Source organism: Salvelinus fontinalis, chromosome 3 (genome assembly GCF_029448725.1).
Source record: "Salvelinus fontinalis isolate EN_2023a chromosome 3, ASM2944872v1, whole genome shotgun sequence".
NCBI classification, from domain to species: Eukaryota; Metazoa; Chordata; class Actinopteri; order Salmoniformes; family Salmonidae; genus Salvelinus; species Salvelinus fontinalis.
In genome coordinates, this window is record NC_074667.1 from 43,664,439 (window position 1) to 43,683,252 (window position 18,814).

Genomic DNA, 18,814 nt, shown 5'->3' on the forward strand with positions numbered 1-18,814 from the left:
AGGAGGGGGGTACTGTAACGTCCTGACCAGAGTTCTTATGTTTTGCTTGTTTAATGTTGGTCAGGACGTGAGCTGGGTGGGAATTCTATGTTGTGTGTCTAGTACGTCTGTTTGTGTGTTCAGCCTAATATGGTTCTCAATCAGAGACAGCTGTCAATCGTTGTCCCTGATTGAGAATCATATATAGGTGGCTTGTTTTGTGTTGGGGATTATGGGTGGTTGTTTCCTGTCTTTGTGTTTTGTCTGCACCAGCTAGGATTGTGACGGTTAGTTTGTTTTGTCATTTTGTATAGTGTCTTGTTTTGTGTTAATTAAATCATGGAAAATTACCACGCTGCACATTGGTCCTCAGATCCTTCTCGCCTCTCCTCGTCTGAGGAGGAGGACGACTTAGACTGCCGTTACACAAGGTAGGGGTGGTATACAGAAGATGGCCCTATTTGGTAAAAGACCAAGTCCATATTATGGCAAGAACAGCTCAAATAAGCAAAGAGAAACGATAGAGGAGACTGCGTGAATCAGGCCTTCATGGTCAAATTTCTGCAAAGAAACCACTACTAAAGGACACCAATAAGAATAAGATACTTGTTTGGGCCAAGAGACACGAGTAATGGACATTAGACCGGTGGAAATCTGTCCTTTGGTCTGATGAGTCCAAATGTGAAATTTTTGTTTCCAACCGCCGTGTCTTTGTGAGACACCGAGTAGATGAACGGATGATCTCCACATGTGTGGTTCCCACCATTAAGCATGGAGGAGGAGGTGTGGGGGTGCTTTGCTGGTGGCACTGTCGGTGATTTATTTAGACTTCAAGGCACATTTAACCAGCATGGCTGCCACAACATTCTGCAGCGATACTCCATCCCATCTGGTTTGCGCTTGGTGTGACTATCATTTGTTTTTCAACAGGACAATGACCCAACACACCTCCAGGCTGTGTAAAGGCTATTTTAACAAAGAAGGAGCGTGATGGTGTGCTGGATCAGATAACCTGGCCTCCACAATCACCTGACCTCAACCCAATTGAGATGGTATGGGATGAGTTGGACCGCAGAGTGAAGGAAAAGCAGCCAACAAGTGCTGAGCATATGTGGAAACTCCTTCAAGACTGTTGGAAAAGCTGGTTGAGAGAAGGCCAAGCGTGCGCAAAGGGAAAGGGTGGCTACATGGAATAATCTAAAATATCTTTTGATTTGTTTAACACTTTTTTTGGGTTGCTACATATTTCCGTATGTGTCATTTCATAGTTTTGATGTCTTCACTATTATTATACAATGTAGAAAATAGTCACACAAAAAAAAACTTGAAGGAGTAGGTGTGTCCCAAAAAAAATCTGGTACTGTGTGTATATATCCTATCTACAGTGCCTTGCGAATGTATTCACCCCCTTGGCATTTTTCCTATTTTGTTGCCTTACAACCTGGAATTAAAATAGATTTGGGGGGGTTGTATCATTTGCTTTACACAACATGCCTACCACTTTGAAGATGCAAAATATTTCTTGTTTGTTTCACAATAAAAAATAAGCCAAAAAAAACTTGGGCGTGCAAAGAACTTGGGCGTGCATAACTATTCACCCCCCAAAATCAATACTTCAATTACAGCAGCAAGTCTCTTGGGATATGTCTCTATAAGCTTGGCACATCTAGACACTGGAATGTTTGCCCATTCTTCAAGGCAAAACTGCTCCAGCTCCTTCAAGTTGGATGGGTTCTTACTGGTGTACAGCAATCTTTAAATCATACCACATATTCTCAATTGGATTGAGGTCTGGGCTTTGACGAGGCCATTCCAAGACATTTAAATGTTTCCCCTTAAACCACTCGAGTGTTGCTTTAGCAGTATGCTTAGAGTCATTGTCCTGCTGGAAGGTGAACCTCTGTCCCAGTCTCAAATCTCTGGAAGAGTGAAACAGGTTTCTCTCAAGAATTTCCCTGTATTTTTTGCCATCCATCGTTCCTTCAATTCTGACCAGTTTCCCAGTCCCTGCTAATGAAAAACATGCCCACAGCAGGATGCTGCCACTACCATGCTTCACTGTGGGATGGTGTTCTCGGGGTTTGTGCCAGACATAGCGTTTTCCTTGATGGCCAAAAAGCTCAATTTTAGTTTCATATGAACAGAGTACCTTCTTCCTTATGTTTGGGGAGTCTCGCACATGCCTTTTGGCAAACACCGAACATGTTTGCTTATTTCTTTTCTTGAAGCAATGGCGCTTTTTCTGGCCACTCTTCTTTAAAGCCCACCTCTGTGGAGTGTACGGCTTAAAGTGGTCCTATTGACAGATACTCCAATCTCCGCTGTGGAGCTTTGCAGCTCCTTCAGGGTTATCTTTGGTCTCTTTGTTGTCTCTTGTTATGGTGCCATATTCTTTCCATTTTTTAAATAATGGATTTAATGGTGCTCCATGGGATGTTTTGGATATTTTTTTATACCCCAACTCTGATCTGTACTTCTCCACAACTTTGGCCCTGACCTGTTGGTGAGCTCCTTGGTATTCATGGTCCGCTTGCTTGGTGGTGCCCCTTGCTTAGTAGTGTTAGAGACTCTGTGGCCATTCAGAACAGGTGTATATGTACTGAGATCATGTGACAGATCATGTGACACTTAGATTGCACACAGGTGGACTTTATATAATCAATTATGTGACTTCTGAAGGTAATTGGTTGCACCAGATCTTATAAAAAATTCTTGGGGATAGGGTGCAGAGTTTTCACTTATGGAAAAATAGCGTGCACAATTTCAACTTCGTTCTACTCATCCCCAGAATATAAGATATGCATATCATTAGTAGATTTGGATAGAAAACACTCTGAAGTTTCTAAAACTGTTTGAATCATATCTGTAAGTATAACAGGACTTATATAGCAGTCAAAACCCTGAGGACTAACTTTTTTTTTTTTAAGTCACTGTGTGTTCAAGGAGTTATTATAGGCAGTTCAGAATTTTAATCACTTCAGTCGCAGTTCCTACTGCTTCCACTGGATGTCGCCAGTGTATGGAAAAAGATTAAGATTAATCATTTGAGCAGTGTGAAAGAAAAAAAACAGGAAGTAGGTTGACGTCTGGTGTTTTTGTTTGATTATTGCGCAAGACTTGAAAAGTAGCGTGAGTTTGTTTATCTCCTATATTGAAAACAGATTGACCCGTCTTCAATTTGATCGATTATTAACGTTTACAAATACCTTAGGTTGTATTACAAAAGTACTTTGAAATGTTTTGTCAAAGTTTAGAGGTAATTTTTTTGATATTTTGTCATGACTTTCTGCAAATTGAACGCTGTTTTTTTCTGGTACAACGGCGCAAAATAAATGGACAATTTGGATATATATGGACGGAATTAATCGAACAAAATGACCATTTGTGATGTTTATGGGACATATTGGAGTGCCAACAAAAGAATCTCGTCAAAGGTAATGCATGTTTTATATTTTATATCTGCGTTTTGAGTAGCGCCGGCAGGGTTGAAATATGCTACTCTCTCTTTGTTGACATTGTACTATCATCAGATAATAGCATCTTATGCTTTCGCCGAAAAGCCTTTTTGAAATCTGACATGTTGGCTGGATTCACAACGAGTGTAGCTTTAATTTGGTATCTTATGTGTGATTTAATCAAGTTTAATTTTATATACTTTTTTTGAATCTGGCGCTCTACATTTTAACATGGCTGTTGGAACGCAAGCGTCCCACCTATCCCAGAGAGGGGCTTCATAGCAAACGGCGTGAATACATATGCACGCACCACTTTTGCGTTTTTTTTATTATTATTAACGTATTTTTTTCCATTTCACTTTACCAATGTGGACTATTTTGTATGTCCATTACATGAAATCCAAATAAAAATTAATATAAATTACAGGTTGTAATGCAACAAAATAGGAAAAACACTGAATACTTTTGCAAGGCACTGTTACTCCTCCTAATATTGTACAATCTGTGTGTTGCTTCATTGGCCTGGGCTATTATTTGTTTGAATTCAAGACTTGATTGATCTCAGTTTGTCAGTGTCAGAGTAGCTACTCATTTCATTCTTTTGTGTGGTATTACAAAAGATTCAGCTAATGTCTTCTGTCATGTAAATTACATAGAATTGCATGAAATGCATTTTTTAAAAGGCCGATTCTTGAGGGCATGCCCTGATTATTATTATTATTTTTTTAATCTGTAGAAATCCTAACAATGCTTTTGCTCAACTTTTTTATTTTTTTATTTTTTTACAATGCACCGGGGCTTATGATTTCTTAATCCGGGCCCTGCATGGCCCAGAGGCTCTGACTTGTCTCATTTACAGCCAGTTAAATAACTCTCACACAGTCAGTGGTCATTGATTCCACTCATAATGTGTTGAGGCTGCTCATGCTCCTGACTGTAGTGTAATGCAGTGTGCGTCGGTAGTCCATAATTGAAGAGGGTAAGAGATGTAGGTGACCTTACTCTTCCGGTCTGTGTCCAGGGAGGCGTAGCAGCAAACTGACCCCAGATCAAACCAGCCTGCTACAGTATTGCTACCAGATTCCTGCAGGGGAGGGCATAGAGGTGAATGATAGCCCAGGGCCAACATGCAGTATCAACAGCCAGCCTGATAAAATATTTTGCACTACACAGAACTGATAAAGGGATGTATCGTCTAGGTGAACCATGACAGAGACCAGACTGGGTGTCTGATCTGTCGGTTACTTTTTGTGAAGGACCTAACTCAAATAAACACCTGTCCTGCACTTGTAGTTGAACAATACTGTGATTCTGGAATAACAATTTATGGCGATTTGTTGTGACTCTAGTCCAGAAGCATGCTTCCCATTTTATCTGGGCTAACAGCTTTACTGTATGTCTCATTTCTGAGCAGGTTGCACAGAGTGTGTGTGAAGGCCATGTGCACCGTTCTTTTAATCTTATTAAGCATTTGCGTTTTGATGTATAATACCTCAAGCCATGACAACAGTCCTCACCCAATCATTTCATCGACCTGATTCAGTGTCTACAGATGAAAAACAACAAATTGGCTACTGTACATACAGTAGAGTGTGTAGAGTATATATATATAACAAATAATAATAAAAACAATTATATAAAAGATTCAAAAAAGTTCAAGTTCTTCCACACCAATCTCGACAAACCATTTCTGTATGTACCTCGCTTTTTGCATGGAGGCATTGTCATACTGAAACAGGAAAGGGCCTTCCCCAAACTGTTAACAAAAAGTTAGAAGCACAGAATGTCATTGTATGCTGTAGCGTTAGGATTTCCCTTCACTGAAACTAATGGGCCTAGCCCGAACCATGAAAAACAGCCCCAGACCATTATTCCTCCTCCACCACCAAACTTTATGTATGGGCAGGTAGGCTGCTCGGCCATGGAAACACATTTCATGAAGCTCCTGACGTTGTTTCCAGGCAGTTTGGAACCTTGTAGTGAGTGTTGCAACCAAGGAAATATGATTTTCTACGCGCTTCAGCACTCGGCGGTCCCGTTCTGTGAGCTTGTGTGGCATACCACTTCGCTGCTGAGCTGTTGTTGCTCCTAGACGTTTCCACTTCACAATGACAGCACTTACAGTTGACCAGGGCAGCTCCAGCAGTGCAGAAATTTGACTGACTTACTTGTTGGAAAGGTGGCATCCTATGACGGTGCCATGTTGAAAGTCACTGAGCTCTTCTGTAAGGCCATTCTACTGACAATGCTTGTCTATGGAGATTGCATGGCTGTGTGCTTGATTTTAAACACCTGACAGCAACATGTGTGGCTGAAATAGCCGAATCCACTCATTTGAAGGGTTGTCCACATACTTTTGTGTATCTATTTTTCTTTATCTTTATCACAGGTATTCGTGCCTGAATTTACAATTAGTTAGTGTAGTTAGCCTCGTTAGACACAAACGTTAGCTAGCTAGCAAGCAAACAATCTGATACATCATCGCTAACTTGTACATCGTTAATGTTCCCCTGAGTTATACTGCTTTCATCCCCTGTATGTCTTCATCTGTCAATTTTGTTTCTTAATTTAGCAAACTTATCGGTGGCACCTTTTGCCAATTTCCTGTTCCATCTTCCCGCCATTGTTTTGAAAAGGCAACTTCCATTTTTAGTTGCTGGAAAAATCCAGAAGTTGGCTTTCATAAGGTGGACCAGCCAATGGACCAGACTGTGTGTCTGTGTACTGTATTGCACCAAATATTATTGTGTATACTTACAAGATGCTGGACTAACAATGGGAATCAATGGCTGCAAAGGCGGAAGACAGGCGGGAGGAAGCGGGAACATTCTAGCCAATGAGATGGCAGATTCCGATGTGAACAACAGACACAACTACGGTATAAAATCTATTTTTGCAAAGTTGGCGCTATGTCACGCACGTCCACTTATATTAGTACATTTGTCACAACCTTAGCGTTACGAAACTTCTACTCGATTATATAGGCCACACGTAGCAAGTTAGCAGTTACATTTAATTTTGGACCAAATTCGATACTCTCATTGACCTCCGTACAAAAAATCCCCACATCCATGCTTTATTTCCACACAGGTCGGAGTCGGCCTTCTCGCTTCCCCTCTTCCTCTCTTAGTGCACTGGACTTGCAGATAACACATGGTAAGATATCATGAAAGAGACCCTAAAGGACCCAACATTTGAGGAGAGAATCTTCTTGATCTGGACTGCATATGCTTGTTAAGAGCTGAAATTATGGTGCTGGTTTATTTTGAATCATGTAAAGTGGGCTTTTTGGATCCCCTGGCTTTTTCAGAGCAACATCAATGGATTGTTTTGTTCTTATCACCACAGCAATGTAGAAAACCTACATGGCTTCACAAGACACCCACACACTCATAATCCTACACACACACACACAGCCATGGCTACACTCTCATACATAAACACAGTAAGTGTGAAAATGTATATTCCAATAATAACCACATGCACACAATCATACTCCTACAAAATTAGACAGACCCCCCACATATACCTACACACTGTTCCTCCCACAACAGCCATTACATCATTCTATATCCCACACATCTTACTTACCTCCAGCAGAAGGCAACTCAAGGTTCTCTGCTCACGGTTTTTAGTTGCTATGGTTCATTGTGTTTTTAGATAAGGTCACCGGCTTTAAGGATCTCATATTTGGATTGGATTCTTCGTATTGAGAGCTTAGGAAGGAAGGGACAAGGTACATTGTGTACCCCATAGAAATACATTAAATGGTTCTACTTATTTCTGTTGTGTACCCGTTATGAGAAGTGCAGCATTTAAGGTTGTAGCCTAGCGCCGCCTCAAATCATCCTCTGTGGTTCACTGTTCTGTGTTGCCCTGACAAGTTTTTGAAGTTATTGGCCATGACAAAGCTGCCCTGGTGAAATTATATTAGCCTGTTAAATGCACCGCACAGAAAGCTATGCAACCTTGAGGCTTTCGATCTTTTGAATACTGCCTAAATTAATAATTGAATGTGCTTGAAATGTTAATGGAGAAAAGAAATATGCTTTTGGTGCCCCTGAATTTCTAACACTAGAATAAGCCTGTTACCTACTGCAGGTTTTCCCAGTGTATTCTCTTTCTTTTACCTGTGACTTTTTAGACTGAAAGGTAAAAGAGAACTTAACCAAACCTGTGTATATGTCTGTCAGCGGTGGAGTCTGTGTCTGAGCTGCGATTTTTCTAGGGACTGGGAATTGCTATAGGGATCTGTGTTCCTGGTGGGCATCTGTGAGCCTGCTCCCATCCATCTGCATCCAGAGTACAGAGAGACAAAATGTTTTTTCGTGAGCTGTCATGGTTGTCAACTGCCATAGTTGTTACAACCTCCCAGTAGTCTGTGTCAGTGGAGACACAGATACATTCATTGTCATGAAGCATGGAACTACTTTAAACAAAGCTTGACTATATAAAACACCTACAGCACTAAAAAGCACAGCGCCAGTATCAACACCATATTAAGGATAATGTTTTCTCTGTATTCTGACAGAAACCTTGGGAAGTCTGGCCTGAGGGTGTCCTGCCTTGGACTAGGTGAGTGTGAGAGGGGGTGGCAGAGGGGATAGGAGACAGAAATGTGTTAGAGGTGACCCAGACTGCTGTTGTTTTCACTAGAAATACACAAAGTGTACCACAGAATTTATTTCACACCAAATAATTTTCCTAGCAGATATCTTGGAGAGTGAAGATATGCCAGAAATGCCAGCTGAGACCTCCATCTGTTGACTAACACTGTTATGGCAAACTCTGCCAAAGCCTCATCTCTTCTAACTATAATTAAAAAGCTACAGTAATCAGTGTGTGGCGTCACTGCCTCTTCAACACTGCTCTCTCTATGTATCTCTAGTCTGATAGACTACTAACACAGTCTCCCTGTCGTCTCTCTGTAGGAACATGGGTGACGTTCGGAGGGCAGATAACGGATGAGGTGAGAGCAGATGGATTGTGTATTTTCTGTTATTCTATTAGTCAGTCACTCTCCAGTTTCACAACTATCTACATGCTTCTATAGTCCACTGCTTACACTCTAAACATATTGACACATAGAGAGCCAGAGAAGCAACACGCGTGCCATAGCACGGAAGGTTACAACCCCATACATGCAGACCGGGTTTTAATAGTTGAAAACACTTAAGCACCGATCAGTGATCTCTCGACCACCTCCCTTCCTCTTTCTTTCCTCTCCCTCGCTCCACTCTCCGGCCAACAGATGGCGGAGCAGCTGTTGTGTCTAGCCTACGAGAACGGCATCAATCTGTTTGACACAGCAGAGGTCTACGCCGCAGGGAAGTGAGTATCATCCAGACTGTCCACATCACATCTTCATGCAGACATCACTTAGATATCAATGACTGAATCACAGGATCATAACACACAAAGCCACATAGCCAAGCAAAGCATAGGCTAACACATGTACTTTAGTGTGTTTGAATGAGCGCTGACCTAACAGGTGGCAATGAATGTATGAGTGTGTTAATTATTGAGATGGGGGACTCATCTAAATGATATGGTGTAGACTCACATTTAGTACCAATAAAGCTGGTGCTGGTCTCCAGTTCTTTCAGTGTGGTCGTGATGTTTTAGCCTACAGCACGCTGAGGGAGTCTCCCAGGCCATCACACATCTTTAGAGATCTCATTCAATTTGATTAAACCTCTGGTTCGGTGGATCTGAGGCCCAGAGGCTCAGATGAAACGCTCACTGATGCACTTACCATGAGTCTGTGCACCTTTGCGGCCTCCCGCGTAGGTAGTTAGCAGGCATGTTTGCAAATACAAGGCCATACAATTTAATCCACACGTGCCTTGGACAAGGCTGCAAAACCGTTTACATAAACATGAGTGATTAATTGCTCTGTAGCCTTGAGCTCCAGACCTGGGGGTAGAAACACCTCATCATACTCATCATACTGAGTTCTAGTGGGTCGATTATTCATGATGGCTTGAATACCAGTAGAGTGATACCGAACAGTGATATTTTGCCAACTCTAACCTTTGTAGGGCTTCATAACATCTCCTGTATACACAGTCCTGAATTAATGGATCTTTGTTGTGAGTAAGGATGAACTCCTTCCCAACAATACCTCAGATTAACAGACTCTAACTCTTCTCTAAATCCTCCCCAAGGAAATACTGGTCTCATTGTGTTAATATGGTCAGGCATATTTCCCAAGGTTTTAATATTATGTAAAAGACTGAATAAAGAAAATAACAAATTGTTGATGGCTTTATCATTTTGAATTAGAGCTGAGTGTTCAACTGAAATGTCGGTTATTTTTTTGTTCATTGACCAACGTCGGATCAATTATTTTAATTCCATTGGCCCCGTGTAGCTCAGTTGGTAGAGCATGGCGCTTGCAACGCCAGGGTTGTGGGTTCGATTCCCACGGGGGGCCAGTACAAAAAAAAGTATGAATGTATGTAATTGTAAGTCGCTCTGGATAAGAGCGTCTGCTAAATGACTTAAATGTAAATGTAAATGTAATTGTTTGTTGCGCACATTGCGCTGCAGTTTCTCTAGAGATAAATCAGATCGCACTCGAACTGTATGATGTATTTGGGAGTTGTAGTTTCCAGCAGGCCAGTGTTCTACATAGTTTAGCGCAGAAAATGTGATAATTAACTACCATAATCTATTGCACGCCTACTTGGCCGTTCTGTGTTTCTTTGACTCGGATACATAGAGAGCAGTTGCTTCGCAAGGAATTTTTACCAGAAAATACATTATCTAAGTTATTGATAGTTGGTATTCAGCAGTTATAAATGTATGCCTTATTTACTTCGAAGAACTACTAAAATAGCGTATTTTGTCAGACACCATAGGCAGTAGCTCTACAGAGATGAGATGGTGACTTGGAATGAAGTAATAGTCATCAAATGAAGCAAATGTAATATACACAACAACTGACATATTGTATTAAAGTAAAGTAATGTGAATAAATTATGGTTAATTAGTGAGCAGTAATGGGCAGTCGCTACCATCATAAGACGTGTATTAATTGTTTTATTCTGTGTTACAGCATTCAACCCACATAATGCATAGTGCATTTCATGTTTTTTTTTTTATTATCGAAACTGAAATTGAAAATTGTGAATACTTTTTAATAATCTAGCCGAAACAGACGCAACCTCAAAGCGCTAATCACTCAGCACTATTTTGAATATTTACCAACATGTGGCTTCTGTAGCTGAGCTGTGGAAAGGAGACGACATATCAAACTGCAACATAAGGTAATGGTGGCAAACTTGTAGGACAAGGAAAATAAAGTTGACCTTTACCATCATTCCACACAATGATGACATTAGAACTGGCAGATCAACAGAGTGACAGATCTGTGTGCCATGCAAATGGACCTGACAGTCTGTCAGAACCATGCATGTCTTCTTGGGTGCTAATCCTGATAGCCTATAGCCTACTGCAAACTGCAGCACTGAGAGACTTTACACGAGGTGCAGCACACAAACCAGAAGAGAGGGACATCAATGCAGACAGCGGAGCACATATCTACCACGTTTCACACAGTCTCTGTGAAGCACCAGCTCTGGTAATATGAGCACCTCGTCAGTCAAATTCAGTAAAGTGGACTGAGTCTAGATATGGGTATAATTATGTGTTAGTGGCCTCACTGTTGATGTTGCCACAAAGTCAACATTTTGGTTTTGTAGAGTGGATAGAGAGCGGGAGAGAGCCTCCCAACTACAGCCCCGCTACAGCTAAAGGCCTGGTTCTGTGCTTTAGTACGTGTGTGTTTGTTCCCTGGCACTATGACCAAGTCACTGAAACATATTGACAGGGAAACACTGTACAGTACATCGACTGACAGCTAGCGTATTGACCAACACACGCTTACAAACTCACTGTAGTGTAGGTGTACACCCATTAGCTTTAACAACCCACTTCTTCACACCAATGTTCCCTCAAAAAAAAATCAGCACTGAGCTAATTTCAGGTCTGCTAAATTCTGTGCAACTTCTAGTGCGTTTACTGTGATCACTGAGGCTGTACCTGCTTTAACTTCTTATGGCTGCAATCTCGTTAACGGGATGATATGACAACAGCCAGTGAAAGTGCAGGGCGCCAAATTCAAACAACAGAAATCTCATAATCCAAATTCCTCAAACATACATGTATTTTATACCATTTTAGAGGTAATCTTGTTGTTAATCCCGCCAATGTGTCCGATTTCAAATAGGCTTTACAGCGAAAGCACCACAAACGATTATATTAGGTCACCGCAAAATCACAGAAAAGCACAGCTATTTTTCCAGCCAAAGACGGGAGTCACAAAAAGCAGAAATAGAGAAAATGAATCACTAACCTTTGATCTTCATCAGATGACACTCATAGGACTTCATGTTACACAATACATATATGTTTTGTTCGATTAAGTTCATATTTATATCCAAAAACCTCAGTTTACATTGGCGCCATGTTCAGAAATGCCTCCAAAATATCTGGAGAAATTGCAGAGAGCCACATCAAATAACATAAATACTCATCATAAACTTTGATGAAAGATACATGTTTTACATAGAATTAAAGATTGTTCTTGATGCAACCGCTGTGTCAGATTTCAAAAATCTTTACGGCAAAAGCACAATATTCAATAATCTGAGAACAGCGTTCAGCCACAAAAGGAAGCCATACAGTTACCCGCCAAATTGTGCAGTCAACAAAACTCATAAAAAGCATTATAAATCTTCACTTACCTTTGCTGATCTTCGTCGGAATGCACTCCCAGGACTCCCACTTCCACAAGAAATGTTAGTTTTGTTCGGTAATGTCCATCATTTATGTCCAAGTAGCTACTTTTGTTAGCGCGTTTAGTACACAAATCCAAAAGCTTGTACAGGTCCCGCATAACGTCGGACAAAAACTTCAAAAAGTTATATTACAGGTCGAATAAACTTGTCAAACTTCAAAAAGTTATATTACAGGTCGAATAAACTTGTCAAACTAAGTATAGAATCAATCTTTAGGATGTTGTTATCATAAATATTCAATAATGTTCCAACCGGAGAATTCCTTTGTGTCTATAGAAGTAATGGAACGCAAGTCCCTATCATATGGAATGTGCGTGACCAGGACTTGGCTCTCTGCCAGACCACTGACTCATTCAGCTCTTATTCAGCCCCACATCACAGTAGAAGCTTCATTCGAGGTTCTACAGACTGTTGACATCTAGTGGAAGCCGTAGGCAGTGCAAACAGATCCATATCCTACTGTGTTTTCAATAGGCGATGAGTTGAAAATCGACCAACCTCAGATTTCTCACTTTCTGGTTGGATTTCTTCTCAGGATTTTGCCTGCCATATGAGTTATGTTATACTCACAGACATAATTCAAACAGTTTTAAAAACTTCAGAGGGTTTTCTATCCAATACTCCTAATAAAATGCATATATTAGCAACTATGACTGAGGAACAGGCCGTTTACTCTGGGCACCTCTGTGCACCTTTCATCCAAGCTACTCAATACTGCCCCTGCAGCCATAAGAAGTTAATTTACAGGTTTAACAGTGGCCAAGTAGGCTACTGTGGCTATTTGATCATAATGTAGGCCTACCAGAGTGGCTTACCATCAAAAACAATGGAGAAATGCATCACATAACATTTTAACATGGACATCTCTATTCCATCATTCAGCCTACAGTAGCAGACACTGTGTTGTGTTCAATGCAGGCCAACATTCCATGAGACTTGGTGGAAAAAAAGAAGAAAAAAACATGCAGCGCTTGACATTAACCTGTTTATCCACTTTTCCTTCAGACAAGGAGGTGACTGGAAATGTTGTGGTGTTTGCAAGAAATCAATTCACAAAATAAAATGCGGTGTTATTCCCATACCATTATTACAGAGAATCAGACAGGTTATTCTACTCTGCCTATTGGCTACTTAGCTTATTCAAGCCTGTCTCAAAATACAACACTGGTAATGCCAGCAGCATACCACCCTGCATACCACTGCTGGCTTGCTTCTGAAGCTAAGCAGGGTTGGTCCTGGTCAGTCCCTGGATGGGAGACCAGATGCTGCCGGAAGTGGTATTGGAGGGCCAGTAGGAGGCACTCTTTCCTCTGGTCTAAAAAAATATCCCAATACCCAGGGCAGTGCCCTGTCCTGTGTAGGGTGCTGTCTTTCGGATGGGATGCTAAACGGGTGTCCTGACTCTCTGAGGTCATTAAAGATCCCATGGCACTTATCATAAGAGTAGAGGTGTTAACCCCGGTGTCCTGGCTAAATTCCCAATCTGGCCCTCAAGCCATCACAGTCACCTAATAATCCCCAGTTTACAATTGGCTCGTTCATCCCCCTCCTCTCCACTGTAACTATTCCCCAGGTCGTTGCTGTAAATGAGAATTGTGTTCTCAGTCAACTTACCTGGTAAAATAAAAAACTGCCCCTTTACCTGACTCGCTTTTCAAAAATATCTAGAAATGTACATGTTTTGTGCTCTTGTAGGAAGCAATCACTCCCCTATTGATGACTACAAATGATCTATAACTGGGCTAATAACTCACTAACAAGCAAAGAATATGAACAAAATGTGCACACGTGACAACATGCAGCTCTTGCTTTGATCTCAAAACATCCGCATCTACTCACGACTGCTCATGCAGTAAACACAGTCCAGTTCAAAGTAAATGGCACAGATCCATATATGGCAATGGTCTATTTGCATATAGGTCTACTGCAGCTCTGATTGTTTATGCTGCACCGGTCTATGTAGAGTACGAGCTGAGTAGTGCATGTCAATGCAAAAGAATCCTACTCCGATGCATTCTGCCTACAACAAAATCTCTTGCGTAGTTTGTTTTGTTTTGGTATGTTGCAAAGTGGCTGATATCGTGTTGATTCGATCACAATTGCCACAGTAAAGGCAAACTCTACAACAGTGGTCACCAACCTTTTCTGAGTCAAGATCACTTTGAGTCAAAATTCAAGCCGAGATCTACCGCTCAGATTTTTTTTTAACATGACTTAAAAAACATAAGACTATGGAACATTAACCAATTAAAAACAGTACTGTAGCAATGTACGTTATCACCGCATATTGGCTTTGCTTGAATTGCCCTGTCAATGCATTGTTGTTCAGGCCATTTAAAAATATATATATTTCAAACTTGAAGTAGGCTATATGATCACACCGGTAATAGATCCGTTGTTGTATTACTTGTGACGCACAGCTGAGTGAGCATACATATATTTTTTTTTGTGGGCTTATTGTGCCTGCATCTGATGGTCAGTCTCAGATGTGGGATTGGGAGAGAGCAATCCAGTCCAAGGTGGTTTAGCAGTTCAGACGTCTTTTTCTGTTCCGTATTGTCGTGTCCTGTATATATATATATTTACACCTTTCTTCGCATATCTTTTATTTATTTTATTATCCAAGAACTCAACTACAAAAGCTTTCCTGCAAAAGCTTTCCTGCAACCCGCTTCACCAATTACAAGAAGTGTTATTTACCTCAATCTGAGGGTCCATCGTGGAAGCTAACCAGGGGCTAGTTCAGAAGCTACTCCGATAGCTAGCCAGAAGCTAATCTGTAGCTGCCCCGAAATTAGCCGGTTTGCTGGCTAGCGCTGGTGTTTCAGCTGCCCACGTTTAGTGGTCATCAGCTATTCCTTTAGCTCGATAATCTACCGGCACTTTTGTGCAACGCGACTCGGACCGGAGGATTCCGGGACTCTTTTTCTCTCAGTTTCCCCGGATTCCAGCCGCAGGCTCTGGACACTTGCACCTTGATTTCGCAGCTAGCTAGCTGCAAACCGTGTGACTATTGGCTTACGTCGACCCCGGAGCAAACTCAAATCATTCTGGAGCTAGCCAGCTGAGGAGTTCCATCACCATCCGGACCCGTTTCTTTTGTTGCTGCTGCAGATACGGAACCCCACCGGGCCTTCACGACTGACTGCCGACGTTATCTGCCCGAGGGATTTATCCAACTGGCACCTCCGTCCCGACGTTTCCTGAACGCTCATCTGAGGCCCGCTAATCGTTAGCTGTCTTATCGGCTGCTATTTGAACAAGTATATCGGACAACTATTATTATTATTATTTATTTATTTATTTATTTTCCTTGGGTCACTATATCTATTGTGCCAATTCGGATTGATCCCCTCTACCACACGGAACCCCACTACACGGAACCCCACTAACCTACCGACGGAAACGCACGAGGTATCTACAAACAGACCTCCATCCTATGCTGCTACCGATAGCCATATACCCGGCCAGCTGTCTGGATCGCCACGACCCCAACCAACCTCTACTCACTGGACCCTTATTGATCACTCGATTAGCATGCCTCTCCTTAATGTAAATATGCCTTGTCCATTGCTGTTCTGGTTAGTGTTTATTGGCTTATTTCACTGTAGAGATTCTAGCCCTGCTCTCTATACCATATCCAACCTCTCAGTTCCACCACCCACATATGCGATGACATCACCTGGTTTCAATGATGTTTCTAGAGACAATATCTCTCTCATCATCACTCAATACCTAGGTTTACCTCCACTGTATTCACATCCTACCATACCTTTGTCTGTACATTATTCCTTTAAACTATTTTATCGCCCCCAGAAACCTCCTTTTACTCTCTGCTCTAGTAGCTCTAGGCGACCAATTCTCATAGCTTTTAGCCGTACCCTTATCCTACTCCTACTCTGTTCCTCTGGTGATGTAGAGGTGAATCCAGGCCCTGCAGTACCTGGCTCCACTCCTATTCCCCAGGCGCTCTCCTTTGATGACTTCTGTAACCGTAATAGCCTTGGCTTCATGCATGTTAACATTAGAAACCTCCTCCCTAAGTTTGTTTTGTTCACTGCTTTAGCACACTCTGCCAACCCGGATGTTTTAGCCGTGTCTGAATCCTGGCTTAGAAAGACCACCAAAAATTCAGACATTTTCATCCCCAATTACAAGATCTTCAGACAAGATAGAACGGCCAAAGGGGGCGGTGTTGCAATCTACTGCAAAGACTGCCTGCAGAGTTCTGTTATACTATCCAGGTCTGTTCCCAAACAATTTGAACTTCTACTTTTAAAAATTCACCTCTCTAAAAACAAGTCTCTCACCGTTGCCGCCTGCTATAGACCACCCTCTGCCCCCAGCTGTGCTCTGGACACTATATGTGAACTGATTGCCCCCCATCTATCTTCAGAGCTCGTGCTGCTAGGCGACCTAAATTTGAACATGCTCAACACCCCAGCCACCCTACAATCTAAGCTTGATGCCCTCAATCTCACACAAATTATCAATGAACCTACCAGGTACCACCCCAATTCCGTAAACACGGGTACCCTCATAGATATCATCCTAACAAACTTGCCCTCCAAATACACCTCTGCTGTTTTCAACCAAGATCTCAGCGATCACTGCCTCATTGCCTGCATCCGTAATGGGTCAGCGGTCAAACGACCTCCACTCATCACTGTCAAACGCTCCCTGAAACACTTCAGCGAGCAGGCCTTTCTAATCGACCTGGCCGGGGTATCCTGGAAGGATATTGATCTCATCCCGTCAGTAGAGGATGCCTGGTCATTTTTTAAAAATGCCTTCCTCACCATCTTGAATAAGCATGCCCCTTTCAAGAAATTTAGAACCAGGAACAGATATAGCCCTTGGTTCTCTCCTGACCTGACTGCCCTTAACCAACAGAAAAACATCCTATGGCGTTCTGCATTAGCATCGAACAGCCCCCGTGATATGCAACTTTTCAGGGAAGCCAGAAACCAATATACACAGGCAGTTAGAACAGCCAAGGCTAGCTTTTTCAAGCAGAAATTTGCTTCCTGCAACACAAATTCAAAAAAGTTCTGGGACACCGTAAAGTCCATGGAGAATAAGAACACCTCCTCCCAGCTTCCAACCGCTCTGAAGATAGGAAACACTATCACCACCGACAAATCCACTATAATTGAGAATTTCAATAAGCATTTTTCTACGGCTGGCCATGCTTTCCACCTGGCTACCCCTACCCCGGACAACAGCACTGCCCTCCCCTCTGCTACTCGCCCAAGCCTTCCCCATTTCTCTTTCTCCCAAATACAGTCAGCTGATGTTCTAAATGAGCTGCAAAATCTGGACCCTTACAAATCAGCCGGGCTAGATAATCTGGACCCTTTCTTTCTAAAACTATCTGCTGAAATTGTTGCCACCCCTATTACTAGCCTCTTCAACCTCTCTTTCGTGTCGTCTGAGATCCCCAAAGATTGGAAAGCAGCTGCGGTTATCCCCCTCTTCAAAGGGGGGGACACCCTTGACCCTAACTGCTACAGACCTATATCTATCCTACCCTGCCTTTCTAAGGTCTTCGAAAGCCAAGTCAACAAACAGATTACCGACTATTTCGAATCCCACCACACCTTCTCCGCTATGCAATCTGGTTTCAGAGCTGGTCATGGGTGCACCTCAGCCACGCTCAAGGTCATAAACGATATCGTAACCGCCATCGATGGGAAACAATACTGTGCAGCCGTATTCATTGACCTGGCCAAGGCCTTTGACTCTGTCAATCACCACATCCTCATTGGCAGACTCGACAGCCTTGGTTTCTCTAATGATTGCCTTGCCTGGTTCACCAACTACTTCTCTGATCGAGTTCAGTGTGTCAAATCGGAGGGTCTGTTGTCCGGGCCTCTGGCAGTCTCTATGGGGGTGCCACAGGGTTCAATTCTTGGACCGACTCTCTTCTCTGTTTACATCAATGATGTCGCTCTTGCTGCTGGTGATTCTCTGATCCACCTCTACGCAGACGACACTATTCTGTATACTTCTGGCCCTTCTTTTGACACTGTGTTAACAACCCTCCAGGCGAGCTTCAATGCCATACAACTCTCCTTCCGTGGCCTCCAACTGCTCTTAAATACAAGTAAAACCAAATGCATGCTCTTCAACCGATCGCTGCCTGCTCCTGCCCGCCTGTCCAACATCACTACTTTGGACGGCTCTGACTTAGAATATGTGGACAACTACAAATACCTAGGTGTCTGGTTAGACTGTAAACTCTCCTTCCAGACTCACATCAAACATCTCCAATCCAAAGTCAAATCTAGAATTGGCTTCCAATTCCGCAACAAAGCATCCTTTACTCATGCTGCCAAACATACCCTTGTAAAACTGACCATCCTACCAATCCTCGACTTCGGTGATGTCATTTACAAAATAGCCTCAAAAACCCTACTCAATAAATTGGATGCAGTCTATCACAGTGCCATCCGTTTTGTCACCAAAGCCCCATATACTACCCACCACTGCGACCTGTACACTCTCGTTGGCTGGCCCTCGCTTCATACTCGTCGCCAAACCCACTGGTTCCAGGTCATCTACAAGACCCTGCTA

General features: G+C 42.4%; 1 protein-coding gene and 1 non-coding gene across 13 annotated transcripts in view; both read left to right on the forward strand.

Moving 5' to 3' along the window:
• kcnab2a (potassium voltage-gated channel subfamily A regulatory beta subunit 2a) overlaps positions 1-18,814 on the forward strand; it is a 141,639-nt gene that overhangs the window by 103,268 nt on the left and 19,557 nt on the right. For 11 of the 12 annotated variants that reach the window (XM_055916485.1, XM_055916472.1, XM_055916473.1 and 8 more), the window contains 3 exons: positions 7,966-8,009; positions 8,366-8,403; positions 8,686-8,765. In XM_055916485.1, coding sequence (XP_055772460.1) covers positions 7,966-8,009; positions 8,366-8,403; positions 8,686-8,765 — 162 coding nt within the window. Of the gene's footprint in view, positions 1-3,109; positions 3,414-7,965; positions 8,010-8,365; positions 8,404-8,685; positions 8,766-18,814 lie in introns of those variants that run through there. The other variant, XM_055916496.1, reaches the window with a different exon arrangement.
• trnaa-ugc (transfer RNA alanine (anticodon UGC)) lies at positions 9,796-9,871 on the forward strand. Its single transcript has one exon. It is a non-coding gene; the product is annotated as a tRNA-Ala (tRNA).